Source organism: Myxine glutinosa, chromosome 5 (assembly GCF_964187855.1).
Source record: "Myxine glutinosa chromosome 5, kmMyxGlut1.1, whole genome shotgun sequence".
Classification (NCBI taxonomy): domain Eukaryota; kingdom Metazoa; phylum Chordata; class Myxini; order Myxiniformes; family Myxinidae; genus Myxine; species Myxine glutinosa.
The window spans coordinates 113479821-113499459 of NC_136265.1; the positions used below are offsets into that span (position 1 = coordinate 113479821).

At 51.6% G+C, this 19639-nt stretch overlaps 1 protein-coding gene across 15 annotated transcripts in view; it reads left to right on the forward strand.

Annotated features, from left to right (window-relative positions):
• The window catches only part of SERAC1 (serine active site containing 1), a 41731-nt gene extending 22371 nt beyond the window's left edge, over positions 1-19360 (forward strand). For 6 of the 15 annotated variants that reach the window (XM_078778552.1, XM_078778546.1, XM_078778548.1 and 3 more), the window contains 13 exons: positions 1117-1206; positions 1466-1597; positions 1731-1843; positions 2604-2732; positions 3377-3490; positions 3657-3819; positions 3922-4072; positions 9808-9946; positions 13433-13533; positions 13744-13841; positions 13987-14169; positions 15584-15724; positions 18980-19360. In XM_078778552.1, the coding sequence (XP_078634678.1) occupies positions 1117-1206; positions 1466-1597; positions 1731-1843; positions 2604-2732; positions 3377-3490; positions 3657-3819; positions 3922-4072; positions 9808-9946; positions 13433-13533; positions 13744-13841; positions 13987-14169; positions 15584-15724; positions 18980-19140 (1715 nt within the window). In that variant the 3' untranslated portion in view covers positions 19141-19360. Of the gene's footprint in view, positions 1-1116; positions 1207-1432; positions 1598-1730; positions 1844-2603; positions 2733-3376; positions 3491-3656; positions 3820-3921; positions 4073-9807; positions 9947-13432; positions 13534-13719; positions 13842-13986; positions 14170-15583; positions 15725-18979 lie in introns of all 15 variants that reach the window. The other 9 variants (XM_068116544.2, XM_078778549.1, XM_078778545.1 and 6 more) reach the window with 6 other exon arrangements.
• Positions 19361-19639: the final 279 nt, after the last annotated feature.

Here is a 19639-nt window from a genome sequence, read left to right on the forward strand (position 1 = left end):
GAGAAGAAAGGCGTGTCTCCAGCTCGTCATCGGGGGGGAGGAGTCAGCCAAGCGCGAGGAACAAGGCGTGGCTTTGCCAACGCGTCATCAAGAGGGGCGGGATCGGTAGCCCTCGCGACCAATCAAGGCCGAGGGGCGTTTACAACGCACGCGGGAAAGAAACCCAAAAGCACGTTATAAAAGGACACGCGCGGGTTTCTATAGGGCTGGTTTTTTGGAGAAGATTGAGAGAGGTGCGGCAGATGCGCGATCCAGCTAAAGCAGCCAAGAGAGAACGAGACGTGAGGGGGTGCTGATACTGAGCAATACGCCGAGACCCTCTAGGCCCTATTGCCGGTTGTGGAGACGCGGAGCTGCCAGCTGCTGTTCGCTTCGAGCACGGAACGTGGACCTCGACGGTGTGGAATTGCCCGGACCTTCCTGCCCTGCCATCGGCTTGGACCTTCTCCTCCCTCCAGTGATTTCTGCCATCATTTCCCCCGTGTAAGTGTGCCCGTTTGTCCGTCTTTCATGTTGTCTTGGGGTTTATAAGTAAGACTGCCATATATATAAGCTAATCATTGCACTATGTCTCCTGCTCCTTCCATTGCCTTGTAAATCATATTCCATTTCTTTTCTGCTTTAGTTGTGTGTAAATAGTAATAAATCTTGTTATCCCCTACTTTGTCTTTACTTCTTCATGCTCTTTCGGTCGCTTTAGAGGTTTCCATATTGAGTGTACGTGGTGCGATTCGGCCAACGTTCAGGATCGGGTTTAGTGAAGGCTAATGACTCGAACTTCGGGTTGCTAAAAACCGCTCGGCAACTAACCAGACCATCCAAACCGGGGTTCGAGCGGTACTTGTCTCCCTAGTCTGCGGTGGGACGGATAAAGGTATTCGGGATAAACCCTGGGCCCATAACCCTGATCCGTTCCATCCCGCGGGATAACGTTACAAGTACCAGGACCGGGGAGACGGCCAGCTTAACAGGACAAGGGGCTAATCACCCCTTGCTAACGGGACAGCTGTCCCCCGTATCCGTAACAATATATATATATATATATACAAATATATACATATATATATACATACATATACCGGTATATACACATATATATATATAATCTGTATGCAGGTCTGACGGACCTTTTGAAGTGGCATCTGCAGCGCTTGGCACATCGGTTGCATGAGGCATCGGCCTGGCTACTCCAAAGACCCGTTGAAGGTGAACTTTTGCCATAATTTATATTGTCTATCTTACCTTAAACTCAGCTGTGCCAAGCTACTGGGTAATGTGCAAAAGGGCTTGATCTGTGCTCGTTCTGGATCAATGAGGAAATGAATTAAGCTTGATGAGAACCTTGTATATCAGTGAGGAGGAGAGTATTAAGGAATGTTGGCGTCAGAAGACAAAATGAACGATCAAACGCATCTGAATTTAAGTTTCGCAGGTGAGAAGTGTCCCTGTGAACCTGATCTTGCAGAAGTTCTCGTGCCAACGAGTCACCGAGAGCTCAATTTGTCTCCCTGGATTCTTTTAAAACGATGCATGTCTGGTGAAGCCACCCAACGACAAAAAGCCATTCTGGAACTGTCTGCCATCCACAATTGGGACGGTAATGATATTTAGACAACCAACCACAGGCCTCCAGCCCTTCACTGACATAAATAAACAAAGGATGTGTGCGTAGGCTGGGTTTTGTTGACCTTTTTTTACGTGTCCCTATCTCTCATCATCACCTGTAACAGCGGCGCAATACCGCTCTGTGGCACAGGCTTGTGACCCAGCCACCACCATTATCTTGGCACGTTGCAAGGATGTCGACCGAAGGTTCTTTCTGCCACCACCAAGGCAACAACGCGTGAGTGCACTGTGTCAGGGGTTATAGAGGGTGAAAGGCAACCTGGAATGCGATTGGAATGTTTTGGTGCATGAAGGGGTGCACAAGGATGGGTTCATTGTGATCTAGTAATTATATATTTGTTGTAATTGATCCAATTAGGGTACGTCACGGATGGGGACGTGCTGTAAAGGAATGCCTCCTATTATTTTTCTCCATAACAGGTAAAGATGTTCAATGAAACAAAGCACAGTGTGCACATTAGTTCTTCCCGCTACCTGGTGCGAAGGTTTGTGATTCTGACACAAGATATCTCGGTGCTACGTTAATCAAGATCGTTGAGGGCAGCACGACGTTGTCAGGAAGTGTGAAGTGCTGGCGATGAGATTTGGGTGTACCATTACGATCTTGAGAGTGCGATGGTCAACGGAGAACCACCACAAAGGATCACCGGCTCCGACCTGGCTCGGTCAGATTTTCATCTCTTTCCCCAAACATGAGGAACCCCTCCGTGGAGAACATTTTTCTTCCGACGATGATGTCACTGCCGCTGTGAAGTGCTGGTTAAGTCAGCAGGATGTACAGTCCTATCATGACGGCATCACAAAACTATTCAAACGTTGCTAGAATCGTGTGGACCACAGTGGTGATAGAACAAAGATTGATGTTAGTATCTGTCGTCGTTTCATTTGAATATCTTTACCTCATTTGGAGAGAAACAAGAGGAGACATTACCTTTCAGCACACCTTTGTGAATCTCGCCGTTGCATTTGTGCTACAGGACACTCGATTGGACGAATCGCTGCAGGCCGTGCTCTTGAACCTACCGACCGGAGACGTGGACCCCTGTGTCTCTCGACTGACTTCGCTCGTCCTGAGCGACAGTTCGCAGACTCGTACGAGATCAGAGGTAACCGGCCTCCAACCGACTCACCTTCATAATTCGATGCACCCTACTTCCACTTATCTTTCCCATTTGAACCCATTCTGCTTTCCCTGCTTCAGCACTAATTTTATTAATCTGGTAAATATACAAACCTCCTTGGTTATTACCGTTAATGATGAAGAATTATACTCACCAAGAAAGAATAACCATTGCTAGAATGCAGTGAAATACACACTTGGATACACCTACCTTAACTTACGGAACTTTATCTTTGAAGATTCGGAAGTTACAATTTTTGGCAAGGGACGACAAAGACATTGTAACAATTACTTGCATAACATTGTTTAAACAATAAAGTAAATCGATCTCGATTGCATTGTTGCTGTGTGCGTGTGATGGGACCCACATTATGCTTTTGTAACCGTGCTCCTACGTTGTAGTGTGAACTGTGAGCTGCTTATACACCACCTACTTCCTAGTTTAGTTATTTCCCCGCATCTGCTCCGTTTTGTCCTCTCAAAACGAGGTGGAGCAGATCGAGGAGATGGGGAAGTTGGAGATTGCATAAACACACGGGGAGCAAATGGCTACTCCATGTGCCCTGCAATGCTGCCATGAACCTGGAGAACGTTGCTGTGAATGATCGATGATCGTTGATTATTTGACAGGCTGCACACTGGACATTTGTAGGTGAAATACTACCCGGCCAGCGGCCGTCCACGCCCGTCTCTGAGGACCAAGTGGAGTCCATTTGTGTGAAGGTCATTCTGCAGCATTCCAAGGTGTGAGGCACAGCACAAGTACGCTCAAACCTGGAGATGTGCACGGTTATGGTAACGGCTTTTAGTTGGTGTCGTGATATTGGCTCGGTTGCTAAGCTCGTACTTTGTGGTGGCCGGTGCGTGTGTTGATGTAATGGTGGTAGTGATGCTTTAATTGAATGTGCAGTTGCCAAGGCGCTGTGAGCAGCTCGTACACCTTGGAGTGCTGGATTTGCTGCTGCGGCTGATTGAGCAGGATGGTGTCGGTCCGCAACTGCAGCATAACGCTCTGCGCGTTGTCGGGAATTTAGCGATGCAGCCGCACCTGCACTCTACCATTGTGCAATCTGGTACTGATCTACAGGGAATGTGCAGGTGCTTGAGGGGCTGAATGATTTGTGTAGTTCTATATGGCGAAAGTTGGACACGTTGGATTACGTGTTGATGTCCAGGCTGGGTGAGGGTGTTGGTCGAGAGGCTCCAGTCTGGACGGGTCATCGACGAGGCTCTCGCTGCTCGTGCTCTTGCCAACATGGACCGTGAGACGGTGCGGGAGCATTACCCAGATGGGGTGTACCTTCTGCACCCGCAGCAGATTACCACGTATGTCGCTGTTAAAGTCTGGCTTCTATAGGCCGTATTGACCTGTTTACCTGTGTGGACGTTAGCTCTCCTGTAAAAGTTTATTTATTGATTTATCTATCATTTAAACACTGAATTTTGTGAACACAACTGTGGCCATAAAGGTGCCATATGCTGTATATATACAGTCGTGGCCAAAAATATTGGCTCCCTTGCACTTTTTTCAAATAATGTACCATTTATTCCAGAAAATTGTTAAAATTCTAAAATCATTTGGTATCTACATGTGTATTTCTTTGGTTTGCAGTGGAACAAAACAAAAAAAGCTGAAAAAAATACTAAATCTTTGCTTATTCCACACACAAATTCTAAAATGGCCTCGAAAATATTATTGGCACCTTTGAGAAATTGATAGAAATAATTAAATTTATTTTCTCCTGATTTTGTTGTTCGGGAATAAACCCGTTTGGTTTAATAAAAGCTATAAGGTTTTCGTGATTATCAGCCCGTGCCGCAAGCATAATATTAAAGCGCGGCGTTACGCGCGCTGCTTGTGAGCAAGGAGGAAGCGGACAGGCGGTAACATATAAACGTCTTTATTGTAAGACTACACTGTAACACTGTACTGTCCCGGGCTGGGCGCCCGGTGTATATCATGAGGCCACGCCTACCCCTGGTGCGTGGCCACCGCCCACTTGGTGCGCGGAATGATGTCACCACGCCAGTGGGCTTTTGTGTCCGCCACACGCGCCCCCCCAGAATTCCCGCGCACCTGGAGGGCCAGTTTGCGGGGCAGACGAATGACCCGGCCGAAGCGCCCCCTGGCGATCGGCGGCGTCCGGGGTGCAGGGATGCCAGGTGGGATGCCCCTGGCTGCCCCTGGGATGGGTGCAGGACCGGGGGGCGGCGTGGCGGCGGGGCTGGGCGGTGCCGGGGGTCCGCCCGCAGGAGGGCGGCCCCGACGTGGGGGTCGGGCCACTGGCGGTGGATGGTCCACATCGAGGTGGGCCGGCTTGAGGCGGTCTACCGAAACGCGGTCAGGAGTACCGCCGATGTCCAGGGTGAAGTGCTTCGCCCCGGTCTCCAGCACGCGGAAAGGCCCGTCGTACGGGGGCCGCAGTGGTGTCCGATGGGCATCGTGGCGGACGAAGACGTACTCCGCCGTGCGAAGCTCCGGGGCGACGTGCGTCGGTGGGTGCCCGTGGCATGCCGTTGGCACCGGGGCGAACCTCTGGGCGGTCTCTTGTAGAGCGGAGCGCTGCTGTGCCGCGGACCATGGTGCCGTGGAGTCGGGGAGGAACTCGCCCGGCACCCGCAGCGGTTGCCCGAAGACCAATTCCGCCGCGGATGCGCGCAGGTCCTCCTTGGGCGCCGTCCGGAGGCCCAGCAGGACCCAGGGGAGCCTGTCGACCCAGCCGCCGTCGCGGAGGGTGGCCCGGAGCGCGGCCTTCAATGAGCGGTGAAATCGCTCACACAGGCCGTTAGCCTGGGGATGGTAGGCCGTGGTTCGGTGCAGCCGGACCCCGAGCCCCTGCGCAACCGCCCCCCAGAGCTCCGAGGTGAACTGGGGGCCGCGGTCGGATGAGATGTCTGAGGGGGCGCCGAACCGGGCGACCCAGGTGGCGATGAAAGCCTGCGCGACATCGGCCGCCGTTGTCGACGCCAAGGGCACGGCCTCCGGCCACCGGGTGGTGCGGTCCACCATGGTGAGGACGTAGGTGAAACCCCGCGAGGGGGGCAGAGGTCCCACCAGGTCCACGTGGACGTGGTCAAACCGGCGTTCCGGCACCGTGAACGGGGCCAACGGGGCCAACGGGGCCTGGGTGTGCCGGTGCACCTTGGCGCGCTGGCACGCGAGGCACGTCCTGGCCCAGCCGCGGACGGCCTTCCGGAGGCCATGCCAGACGAACTTGTCGGCGATCAGCCTTTGGGAGGCCCTCGCGCCCAGGTGGGACAGGCCGTGGATGGCGTCAAACACCTGGCGCTGCCAGCCCGCGGGCACGATGGGGCGAGGACGCCCGAGGGAGACGTCGCACAAGAGGGCCGCGCCCGCGCCGTCAAACGGCACCTCGGTGACGCGGAGGCCCGTGACGGCGGTCCGCAAGGCCTGGACGTCGGGGTCAGCGGCCTGGTCCGCTGCCATCCGGGCATAGTCGATGCCGAGGTGGACTGCGTGGGCGACGGCCCGGGAAAGGCAATCCGCCACCGGGTTGTCCTTCCCCGCGACGTGCTGGATGTCCGTCGTGTACTCGGACACGGCCGAGAGGTGACGCTGCTGCCGGGCCGACCACGGCTCGGTGACTTTGCCCATCGCAAAGATCAGCGGCTTGTGGTCGACGAAGGCAGTGAACGCCCGGCCCTCGAGCAGATGGCGGAAGTGCCTGACCGCCAAGTGAAGTCCGAGCAACTCGCGGTCGAAGGTACTGTAACGGCGTTCGGGCGGGCGAAGCTGCCGGCTAAAGAACGCCAGCGGTTGCCAAGCTCCACGCACCCATTGCTCATGCACTGCGCCCACCTCGTAGTCCGAGGCATCGGTGGTGAGGGCGATCGGTGCATCGGGCGCCGGGTGCGCGAGCATGGTGGCGTTAGCCAAGGCGAGCTTCGCGCCCGTGAACGCCGTGTCCATCTGCTCGGTCCAGGTAACGTCGCCTTTGCCCGGCTTACCTCGGAGAGCTTCGTGCAGGGGGCGCAGGAGCTGGGCGATACGGGGCAGGAACCGATGGTAAAAGTTCACCATGCCCAGGAACTCCTGCAGCCCTCTGATCGTGCGGGGGCGCGGAAACCCCTTCACCGCCTCCACCTTGGCCGGTAGGGGGACGGCTCCGTGCCTGGTGACACGGTGCCCCAGAAAATCGATTGTGGCGGCGCCGAACCGGCACTTTGCGGGGTTCACAATCAGGCCATGCTGGCCCAGGCGTTCGAAGAGCGTGCGGAGGTGGCGTAGGTGCTCTTCGCGGGACGCGCTGGCGACGAGGATATCGTCCAGGTAAACGTAGACAAAATCCAAGTCGCGCAGGACGCTGTCCATCAGTCGCTGGAACGCCTGAGCCGCATTCTTCAGACCGAAGGGCATGCGCAAGAACTCGAAGAGTCCGAATGGCGTGATGACCGCCGTCTTCGGGACGTCCTCCGGCCTGACGGGGACCTGATGGTAGCCGCGTATGAGGTCCACCTTCGAGAAGAAGGACCTGCCCGCCAAACGGGCGGAAAAGTCCTGAATGTGGGGGACGGTGTAGCGGTCGGGAGTCGTGGCGTCATTGAGACGGCGATAGTCCCCGCACGGTCGCCATCCCCCGCCGGGCTTCGGCACGATGTGCAGCGGCGACGCCCAAGCGCTCTCTGAGCGCCGAACGATGCCGAGTCGCTCCAGGGTAGCGAACTCCGCTTTTGCCACCGCCAGCTTCGTCGGCTCGAGGCGGCGTGCCCGGGCGTAGACCGGTGGCCCGACGGTGGGGATGTGATGGGCCACCCCGTGCTTGACGGCCCCCGCCGAGAAGGTGGGCCGCGTGAGGGCCGGGAAGCCGGCGAGGAGGCGGGTGAATGCGTCCGCTGCCGGAAGCGTACAGACCAACGTGGCCGGAACCGAATCGTTCGGCAAGCCGCTTGGCAAGCCGCTCGTTGAGCTGGGCAACGCACAAGCGAGCGAGCTGAACGTCTCGGCCTGGACAAGCCGTCTGCGCTTGACGTCGACCAGGAGCCCATTAGCGCACAGGAAGTCCGCGCCAAGCAGTGCCATGGGCACGTCGGCGGTGACGAACGTCCATCGGAAAACCTGCCCTCCAAACCGCAGAGAGAGGCAGCGTTTTCCGTACGTACGGATGGGCGTCCCGTTCGCGGAAAGCAGCGCGGGGCCCCCACCCGCGGCGTGCTTGTCTGACGTGCCGGCGGGAATGACACTCACCTGCGCTCCCGTGTCGCACAGGTAACGGCGCCTGGAGAAGGTGTCCGTTATGAACAGCAGGCTGTTCGAATGGCCGGCGCTCATCGCCACTATTGAGCGCCGGCCCGGGCGTTTCCCGACCCGTTGAAGGAGCACGGCGGATGACACCGCCGAGCTTCGTGGCCGAACTTGGCATGGAACCAGCACCAGGTGGTGGAGCTGGAGGAGCGCGGCTGGCTCCGCCAGGCCGGTGGAGTTGGTGGGTTTCCCCGCGGTGGCGGTTTTCGCCGCGGCGGTGGGCGGGGCGTGGCGGCGTTCACGAGGTGCGTATCAGCATGCTGCTGAACATCAGCGTGCTGTAGAAGCTGATGCTGTGGAACATGCTGCTGAACATCAGCGTCGAGGGCCGTGACGGCCACGCCGACGCTCGCCCGCATGTCCGAAGCGGCGAAGTACCTGTCCGCCTCGGCCGCCAATGCTCGGGGTTCCGTTAGCTCGGTCCCGGCCAACGCGAGGCGGACCTGCGCTGGAAGTTGGCGCCGGAAAAGCGCCCGGAATAGCGAACCGGGGGCTTCGTCGCCCAACAGTGACAGCATATGGTCCATTCGGACCGACGGGCGCGTCTCACCGAGCTCGGGGAGATCCAGGAGGCGGTCGGCCCGTGCGTCGTCCGTAAGGCCGAACGTGGCTAAGAGTAGCCGCTTGAGTGCCTCGTACTTGTGGCCGTTCGGTGGGTGGCGAAGGACGGACACAACTCGAGCGGCCGTGCCGGGCCCGAGGGAGGCGACGACGTGGCAATAGCGCGTGTCATCGCCGGTGAGGCGCCGAAGCTGAAATTGGGCTTCGGCCTGGACGAACCAGACTTCGGCCTGAGCCTCCCAAAATTCCGGAAGTTTGACGAAGTCGGCCATGGCGATGGCGTCGCGTGTGGAAGGATCGCTCCAGCAGATCCAACGTCGAGGGTCACCAGTAAAGCGCGGCGTTACGCGCGCTGCTTGTGAGCAAGGAGGAAGCGGACAGGCGGTAACATATAAACGTCTTTATTGTAAGACTACACTGTAACACTGTACTGTCCCGGGCTGGGCGCCCGGTGTATATCATGAGGCCACGCCTACCCCTGGTGCGTGGCCACCGCCCACTTGGTGCGCGGAATGATGTCACCACGCCAGTGGGCTTTTGTGTCCGCCACAATATCGCCATTAATTGAACAGAGCCTCAGAGTTGAAGCCCGTTTTGATCGATGAGACGTATTATTTTGTGAAAATGGTTTTTTTTCCTCTATTGTTGGGCAATAAAATTGTGAGGCTGTTCAAGTACACGAAAAGTGGTTGAGTTGGCAACTACGCAGTTCACTCAGAAAGGTTGTCAGGGACTGCAAGCCGCCATCGCTCTTCAGGACTGGTCTGCCTTACCTACTGGCCCTGTTTTCAAATCATCCCAGGGCTTTTTCCCACAGAAACCTACTCTCTCTTACGTACATATTCATCCCATCTCGCCTTTAGTTTTCCTACCCTTCTTTCCACCCATGGTACACTGAATCCTGTGATGAGGCAGTTCCTCTTCGACCAAGAATCGACCAACACATTAACAAATCCTCAAAGCAGAGGCTCCTTGTCTAGTGTCATGGTAACATAGTAATCTGGTGACCTTTGCTCGTTTGAAAGCAAGAAAGGGTTCTCGAGGAGGTTACTTTTAGCAACGTTAAAGTGATTTTTGTGTCTATCATTTTTCACAATGATTGATGCAAAGTCTAATTAATTGATTTTGAATTAACAATATGTGGAAATGCTTCTTTTGAAGAATGAGTACCTGGTTGTGGACCAGTATGACTGCTTATGGGATTTGGTTTGATGTTCTAGGCTCTTCTGTCTCACAGGTTAAACACTACTGGAGATGTCTTGTTTGTACATGGACTCCTGGGAGCTGCCTTCAAAACATGGCGCTTGCGAGACCCGGAGGCCAGTGTCCATCTCTCGGGTGGAAAATATCGGGATGTCTCCCAATGTTGGCCCAAGGTTAACTGCCTGCCAAGAACATTTGCCATGACCAAGAGCAGCTTACAGAGTAGGATAGCATGTATGGGTTGTGGTGTCGTTTATGAGGCGCGACGTCGTTTCCTTGTTTGCTCGGTGCGACGCCGTTTGCTTGCTTGCTCGGCATGACGCCGTTTACTTACTTGCTCGGCACGATGCCGTTTACTTACTTGCTCGGCACGACGCCATTTACTTACTTGCTCGGCGCGATGCCGTTTACTTACTTGCTCGGCGCGACGTCGTTTGCTTAATTTCTCGGTGCGACGCCGTTTCTTTACATGCTCGGCGCGACGTCGTTTACTTGCTTGCTCGGCGCGACGTCGTTTACTTTCTTGCTCGACGCGACGCTGTTTGTTTGCGTAATACGGCGCGACGCCGTTTACTTGCTTGCTCGGCGCGACGTCGTTTGCTTGCGTGATACGGCACGACATCGTTTCCTTGATTGCTCGGCACGACGCCGTATCCTTGCTTGCTCGGCACGACGCCATTTACTTACTTGCTTGCCACGACGTCGTTTCCTTGATTGCTCGGCGCGACGCCGTTTCCTTACTTGCTCGGTGTGACGCCGTTTACTTGCTTGCTCAGCACGATGTCGTTTACTTGCTCGGTGTGACGCCATTTGCTTGCTTGCTCGGCACGACGCCGTTTACTTACTTGCTCGGCACGATGCCGTTTACTTACTTGCTCGGCACGACGCCATTTACTTACTTGCTCGGCGCGATGCCGTTTACTTACTTGCTCGGCGCGACGTCGTTTGCTTAATTTCTCGGTGCGACGCTGTTTCTTTACATGCTCGGCGCGATGTCGTTTACTTGCTTGCTCGGCGCGACGTCGTTTACTTTCTTGCTCGACGCGACGTTGTTTGTTTGCGTAATACGGCGCGACGCCGTTTACTTGCTTGCTCGGTGCGACGTCGTTTGCTTGCGTGATACGGCGCGACGTCGTTTCCTTGATTGCTCGGCACGACGCCGTATCCTTGCTTGCTCGGCACGACGTCATTTACTTACTTGCTTGGCACGACGTCGTTTCCTTGATTGCTCGGCGCGACGCCGTTTCCTTACTTGCTCGGTGTGACGCCGTTTACTTGCTTGCTCGGCGCGACGGCGTTTACTTACTTGCTCAGCACGATGTCGTTTACTTACTGGCTCGACACGTCGCCGTTTACTTACTTGCTCAGCGTGAGGCCGTTTACTTGCTTGCTCGGCACGACGCCCTTTACTTGCTTGCTCGGCACGACGCCGTTTTCTTGCTTGCTCGGCATGACGCCGTTTTCTTGCTTGCTCGGCATGACGCCCTTTACTTGCTTGCTCGGCACGACGCCGTTTTCTTGCTTGCTCGGCATGACGCCGTTTTCTTGCTTGCTCGGCATGACACCGTTTTCTTGCTTGCTTGGCATGACGCCGTTTGCTTGCTTGCTCAGCACGACGCCGTTTTCTTGCTTGCGTGCCACGACGCCGTTTGCTTGCTTACTTGCCACGTCGCTGTTTCCTTGCTTGCTCGGCACGATGCCGTTTTCTTGCTTGCTCAGCACGACGCCGTTTGCTTGCTTGCTCGGCACGACACCGTTTTCTTGCTTGCGTGCCATGACGCCGTTTGCTTGCTTACTTGCCACGATGCTGTTTCCTTGCTTGCTTGCCACGACACCGTTTGCTTGCTTACTTGCCACGACGCTGTTTCCTTGCTTGCTTGCCACGACGCCGTTTGCTTGCTTCCTTGCCACGATGCCGTTTCCTTGCTTGCTCAGCACGACGCCGTTTTCTTGCTTGCTCGGCACGACGCCATTTCCTTGCTTGTTCGGCACGACGCCATTTGCTTGCTTACTTGCTCAGCGCGATGCCGTTTACTTGCTTGCTCGGCGCGACGGTGTTTACTTACTTGCTCAGCACGATGTCGTTTACTTGCTCGGTGTGACGCCGTTTACTTACTTGCTCGGCGCAACGCCGTTTACTTACTTGCTCGGCATGACGTCGTTTACTTACTGGCTCGACACGTCGCCGTTTACTTACTTGCTCAGCGTGAGGCCGTTTACTTGCTTGCTCGGCACGACGCCCTTTACTTGCTTGCTCGGCACGACGCCGTTTTCTTGCTTGCTCGGCATGACGCCGTTTTCTTGCTTGCTCGGCATGACACCGTTTTCTTGCTTGCTCGGCATGACGCCGTTTGCTTGCTTGCTCAGCACGACGCCATTTTCTTGCTTGCGTGCCACGACGCCGTTTGCTTGCTTACTTGCCACGTCGCTGTTTCCTTGCTTGCTCGGCATGATGCCGTTTTCTTGCTTGCTCAGCACGACGCCGTTTGCTTGCTTGCTCGGCACGACACCGTTTTCTTGCTTGCGTGCCATGACGCCGTTTGCTTGCTTACTTGCCACGACGCTGTTTCCTTGCTTGCTTGCCACGACACCGTTTGCTTGCTTACTTGCCACGACGCTGTTTCCTTGCTTGCTTGCCACGACGCCGTTTGCTTGCTTCCTTGCCACGATGCCGTTTCCTTGCTTGCTCAGCACGACGCCGTTTTCTTGCTTGCTCGGCACGACGCCATTTCCTTGCTTGTTCGGCACGACGCCATTTGCTTGCTTACTTGCTCAGCGCGATGCCGTTTACTTTCTTGCTCGGCGCGACGCCGTTTACTTGCTTGCTCGGCGCGACGCCGTTTATTTACTTGCTTGGCGCGACGCCGTTTACTTATTTGCTCGGCGCGACGCCGTTTATTTACTTGCTCGGCGCGATGCCGTTTACTTACTTACTTGCTTGGTGTGACGCCGTTTACGTGCTTGCTCAGCACCACGCCGTTTACTTGCTTGCTCAGCAGCATGCCGTTTGCTTGCTTGCTCGGCACGACGCCTTTCTTTACTTGCTCGTACTTGCCATTTGCTTGTTTCATCATTTGCTTGTTTTCTCGGCGCGACGTTGTTTGCTTGCGCGGCGCGGCGCGATGCCCTTTGCTTGCTTGTGCGACGCCGTTTGCTTGGGCAATGCCTTTTGCTTGCTCGATGTGATACCTGGTTCAGGGAATGTGATGTTTGAGGTTATGTTAGATTGGAAACGTGCTTGCACCATTATCGTTTCACCCACAGTGTCCAAAATCTGACTTATTCGCTTACTGCCACCTCTGATCCACTTGCAGCCTCTCTCACCATTTTATTTTTCCTCTCTCGCCATTTTATTTTTCCTCTCTTGCCATTTTCTTTTTCTTCCATGGTTTTTCTCAACATGACATCAACAGTCCTCATTTAAGTCCTCCCAATAGCTACTTTGCCAAGAAGTTGAAATCCCTTTCTGATACAGCTTAGGAAGCTCACACAGTTAAGTATTGTTGGCCCATTAAGCGAGGCTGTAAAACTGTTCTCTCCCGATTGTGCAGCTCCCTCGACCATTTAATGTACAGTGGAAACACCGGGAGTGTTTTATGGTTGGTCAGGATGGGATTCCAGTTTATTTGATACAACAATGTCTGGTCGGTTGTGGACAGAGCTGGCTTGGAGAGGACTGTCCTGAGAACCGAGTGCTTTCGGTCGAATATGACACTCGACTTAGCGACTGGTTCCTTGAATGTCCTGCTGATAGCTGCAAGTGAGTTCTGCATTATCATCTGTACACTGTGATGTGCAAATGAGGTTTGGGCCTGATTTATGTACCTCAAACATTTGCTGAATGCGCATGTCCCATGCAATTAGGAACTTTGGTCTCGGTTTGGGATTGGGGGAATTTTCATGTGCTCCTGCTCTTGGAGAATATGACATCGTATCCCATGTGCAGTGTCTCAATCAACGTGTGCTGCAGACGATCCTTGGCATATAGGAGTCGGGAAATGCTGGCTAAACTGCAGGTAGCTGGTGTCGGTGAGAAGCCCATCGTCTGGGTCACACACAGTCTTGGTGGTAAGTTGAATCGAACGTTTTTTTTGGAATGTGATGTCTAAAGTTGTCTCTTTAATTGTGTTTTGATGAAGCACAATTATTCACTCATTAACTACCACTCAAGCACCCATTTAACAGCAAACCCCGTTTTCTCTTTTCCTTTAAGGCTTGATGGTAAAGCAAATGCTTGTCGATGCAGCTTCGAATCCGGCGGCTTGCGATGTGCTCGCAAACACACGTGCTGTGGTTTTCTTTGGCGTTCCGCACTCCGGATCGCGCCTTGCTGAGCTCTCTCTGGCTGTGCGCTTTGTGCTTTTTCCCTCAGCCGAGATCGCCGAGCTCCGTCGCGGTGAGTCTGGCGTTTAAAGGGATGCGGTGTAGTTCATGTGGCAAAACACATCCGACAAAAGGCTGTACTGTGGCTGTGATGTCCCTCCTATCTTCTCCAATGCATTCTTCCAATGGGACCCAAAGTTCATTGCCGAGATCCCCCCGGTAAAGTTTAATTTTTGTTGTCCCCGTTCATCAAATAATGTTATCTGCTCCATTACCTCCCTCCCCCCTCCCCCCACCCCCCACCCCCCTGGATATTCAAATATAATCGTCCAAACTTTCAGTGGTCAACTTACCATCATATTGCAGCACACCCTCCCCCATCCCTTCCTCCCACTTCCTCTCACCAACTTCCTGCAGTTGTATTTGCAGTAGGGTTTTAAAAGTTTTTGATAAACAACTGAATTGAGAAGGTGGATCGGTTGTGGTCCTTTGCGTACCGGACCGTGATACAATTGTGCTGTTCCTGGATATACGTGGGTTCCTTTATGTATCGTGTGATATTGTGCTGTATCTGGATCCTAATGGATCCTTTATGTATCATGTGATATAATTGTGCTGTATCTGGATCTATATGCGATCCTTTATGTAGCATGTGATGATATTGTGCTGTTCCTGGATATACGTGGGTTCCTTTATGTATCGTGTGATATCATTGTGCTGTTCCTGGATATACGTGGGATCCTTTATGTATCGTGTGATATCATTGTGCTGTTCCTGGATATACGTGGGATCCTTTATGTAGCATGTGATATCATTGTGCTGTTCCTGGATATACGTGGGTTCCTTTATGTATCGTGTGATATCATTGTGCTGTATCTGGATCTATATGGGATCCTTTATGTAGCATGTGATATCATTGTGCTGTTCCTGGATATACGTGGGTTCCTTTATGTATCATGTGATATTGTGCTGTTCCTGGATATACGTGGGTTCCTTTATGTATCATGTAATATCATTGTGCTGTGTCTGGATCCTCGTGGGATCGTTTGTATGTCATGTGATATCATTGTGCTGTATCTGGATCCTCGTGGGATCCTTTATGTATCATGCGATATCATTGTGCTGTATCTGGATCCTCATGGGATCCTTTATGGATCATATGATATGATTGTACTGTGTCTGGATCCTCGCCAGATCCTTTATGTATCATGTGATATCGTTGTGCTGCACATGACTGGATCCTCAAAAAAATTCCGTTAATGGTGGCTGTTGGGGATTTTTGCCAGTATGACAGGGATATATCCCTATATCTGCATTTAATTGGTCTAGCTAATGCAGGGAATTTTATTGGGATATAATTGCTTTGAAAAGAGAGATGTGGTTGAATGGTTTGCTCAAATAATTTCCAGGGTTTGAAAAAGGTTTGCAGTTTAAATGAAAAGCAACAGTGTCGTCTATCACATTTACCGTCTCTTGCAACCATGCAGACTCTGCAATGCTGCAGGAGCTCCATAAGCGGTTTACCGAGTTGGTGCGGCGTCATGGAATCAAGGTGCTGAGTTTTGGCGAGACGCAGCCCACCACACTTGGGATGCTACGCACTCTGATCGTTTCCACCGAATCTGCAGGTCCCAACTGGTCTTTACGAGATCACATTTGCACACACCTTCCCTACGACCAACCTTCTGGTTTGCACACACCTTCCCTACGACCAACCTGCTGGTTTGCACACACCTTCCCTACGACCAACCTGCTGGTTTGCACACACCTTCCCCACGACCAACCTGCTGGTTTGCACACACCTTCCCCACGACCAACCTGATGGTTTGCACACACCTTCCCCACGACCAACCTGATGGTTTGCACACACCTTCCCCACGACCAACCTGATGGTTTGCACACACCTTCCCCACGACCAACCTGATGGTTTGCACACACCTTCCCCACGACCAACCTGCTGGTTTGCACACACCTTCCCCACGACCAACCTGCTGGTTTGCACACACCTTCCCCACGACCAACCTGATGGTTTGCACACACCTTCCCCACGACCAACCTGATGGTTTGCGCACACCTTCCCCACGACCAACCTGATGGTTTGCACACACCTTCCCCACGACCAACCTGATGGTTTGCACACACCTTCCCCACGAAGTTTGGAAGTTACCTGCTGGTTTGTGGGGTTGTATGAATCTAATTACCCCACACATGTGAAGCAATCGGTTCACTTTGTCTGTCTGTCCACAAACGTCAGTTTATGATCAAATGATCGAGGAATAACTAAATTTCAGTTCCTTGTTATATTTTGAACAATAATTTGATCGAGAATCGGAAATCAACGTAGAGTTTTACCGTACTTTGGCTCTGGATTCATCCCGATCGCACATGCGCGCAAAGCAGTGAGGTAATATTTTTACCCTTCCTGTCTGGCAGTCAAACAAAATTTGAAAACCTCATTCCAAACAGGACACATGTGCCGGTTTTTAGGATGTTATCAAGGACACAAACAACAGGCACATATAACTAATGTGACGTGTTGGATAAGGTGGTCTAAAGATGCATCAGCAGCAGTAATCTTCCAAGTTTTTATTGTCCCCCGTCGCACCGCGGAGCGAAAGGGGGACTATGGTTTTCCCCTGTCCGTGTGTGCGTCCGGCCGTCCGTGCGTCCGTCTGTGCGTAAGCGAAGGACCGAATTCTAATGGTGTGTGTGCAACCCACGTCAAAATCCAAGATGGCCGCCGCCATGTATGACTGAACCTTGTGAGCGGAATATCTTGAAAAATAAGCGATGTACCAAAGTCTAATCTGGTGTGTGGGTGTATCTAGGCATAAGAAAGAACGCTATTGAAAATTGGGTCACCACGTCAAAATCTAAGATGGCCGCCGCCATGTATGTCTGAACCTTGTGAGCGAAATATCTTGAAAAATAAACGAAGTACCAACTTCTAATCTGGTGTGTGGGTGTATCTTCAACCCACTCGCAAATATTATCGACTCTTCCATGTTTTCTGCGTCTTCCACTTTGTCAACTCGCATCACTTCACGGACGGGGGACCCAGGCGTAAGGCTTGTTATTATTTATTTTCCCTCCTCCAACCTTTAAAATCTTTATTTTATTTCGATTGAATTATATACTTTGACAATGGAGAACACAAATCACCTTTTAGCACTTTCAAAACGATTCCGTTTAGTTGTACTTGGACAATATATTAGGGCATTTTAAATCATCTGGACCAATGAAATTTGCTGCTCGCAGACCCCGTCCATGTTCCTGTTTGTCAGGACTGCCCAGGGTAAGGTGTTCCATGAACTCTGTTGTTGTTTGGTTTTTGTGCATTGAACACAGGATTTCATAATCCTGAGATCTATCTTAGTACCTCACTCTGTTTTGATCAATTTTGACACTGAGAATAGATTTGTCTTTTTACAAATGTGTCCAAGTCTGTCATCTCATCATTTCACGTCCCTCGTCACTTTGTGAAAGCTTCTCGTGGTTGATAATTGCTTAATATACGATTCCAGTCTCGAAATAAATTACGTATGCTCTTGATCTGCGCAACATGTGCTCAAGCTTCGTGAGTTCATGTGGGAGTGGAGAAAACACGATGGTTGCACAGAGCCATGGTGGAGTAATGATCTGCTGCAGAGTGTATTCCTCAGGATCTTTGTGCTTTGGAAAATCCATTCATAAAGTAAAAGGAAAATTTCAGATTTAAAATTGAGATTGTCATGCTGTTGGATTTCCACCCGTCTGTTAATTTCTGCAGAATGTTTCTTCAGGACACATCACATGCTGCCGAGGTTTGTTAACTTTTCAGATACAAAGAGATTGCCAATATCTAACAATTAAGCAAGTGCAATTGTTTTTCTTGATTGCTGTTTGTTTTACACAGAGCTGTTAGGTGTTTCACACAAGCAATGAGAGATGTAGGCCGGCAGGCGTGCTGTTTGTAAATAGCACAAGTTTGACATTTCACCGGCTAACCTGTGTCATGGACACGGGTGTACACCGAGAGAGGACTTATACACCTGGTACCATTTGCACAAACTAATTATAGTACACCGCTCCTTTCTTATGCCTTCTCCAGGCGCTGCATGACGTCATTGCCGGGCACCGAAGGGGGCACGGCAATGACGCACGCTGAAAGGGAGTGCTCAGTTTTCACTCTGGTTTGTTTTCTTTCTTGTTTGTTTGTCCGGGCGATATCTCGGCCATCCTTTGAGCTGGGAAGCTGAAATTTGGGCACAATAGTGAGTAAGTGCTTTGGAAAAAACTATTTGTTGTTTTTTAATTAACTAATTAATTCATTAGTTACTTAATTAATCAATAATTAAATACCTATTTATTTTCTTTCTCATCTGGCCAATATCTCAGGCACTTTTTGAGCTTGGAAGCTGATATTTGGACATGACAGTGACAGTGATGTGGCTATAAAGGATATTTTTGATTTTTTAATTAATCGATTAATTATTTCTCGATTAATCAATTAATTATTTATTTATTTTCAATTAATGACTTATTTAATTAATCTTCAAAAAGTTACAGGTTCGGATCAAGGACTCATGTTTTAGGTATGCTATTAGCTAATTGATTAAGAAAATAGTTTATGAATATTATTTATTGATTTTAATTATGCAATTAATCAATCAATTATTTATTTTACACCTCTCCCTCCAAATACTGTCTCTATGAGCTGCACGTCGGTATCCCTGGGCGTCTAAGGCGCCCCCGCAAGGCCGCGCTGTAGGATATTTATTTATTTGGCATGGGGGCGGTGTACTTTGAATGTATGTGTACTTGTTTATTCAGTGGTTAATTTATAGAAAAACAATTACGCACTCGAGCCCTGACTGAAACTGTGCATCATGCGGAATTTGCAGACCCAGGTGTGGGAGAGTTTGAGACGGTACCGGTGGACCATCTAAATGTCTGCAAGCCCGAGGGACGCCATTCTCCCATTTACCAACGCACTTTGGAGCTCATCTGCACCAGCCTTGCTCCGCAGCAAGCGACGCCCTCTGGAGGACCAGATCAATTGTAGCAACTTCAAGGCAGATTTACAGAATCAGGAAGTTGTCATTTTACTGGCTGTGTCACTGCATTTGTTGCACCTCTGGACTCCATTCCTCGGGAGTCAGTCATTTGTCTTTTCATGGACTGATTTTGGCTTGAATGTTTTATTTGTACATGGTCAGGACATGTGTTGCACATTGAAAGGAAACATGAATGTTAAGATTTTCAAAAACATTTGTTGAAGTGAAGGTGTCATGAGCAGAGTCGTGTTTAACCTCGTTTTCACCGGAGCCACAGAATACCAGAGTTTGGTGAACTTAACAATCGGCGCCATCTTGTTATTCAACTGTTCATATGTGGGTAGCGTTAATTATACACTGTTGGAATGTACCTTTGAGACATTTAGACCCATTAGATCCCTTAGACCATTAGATACCTTTTAACCCTCAGACCCATCGACCCTTTTGAACTCGTGGACCCTTAAAACCATAGACCTCTTAGAGCTTTAACTTTAGACCCTCGTAACT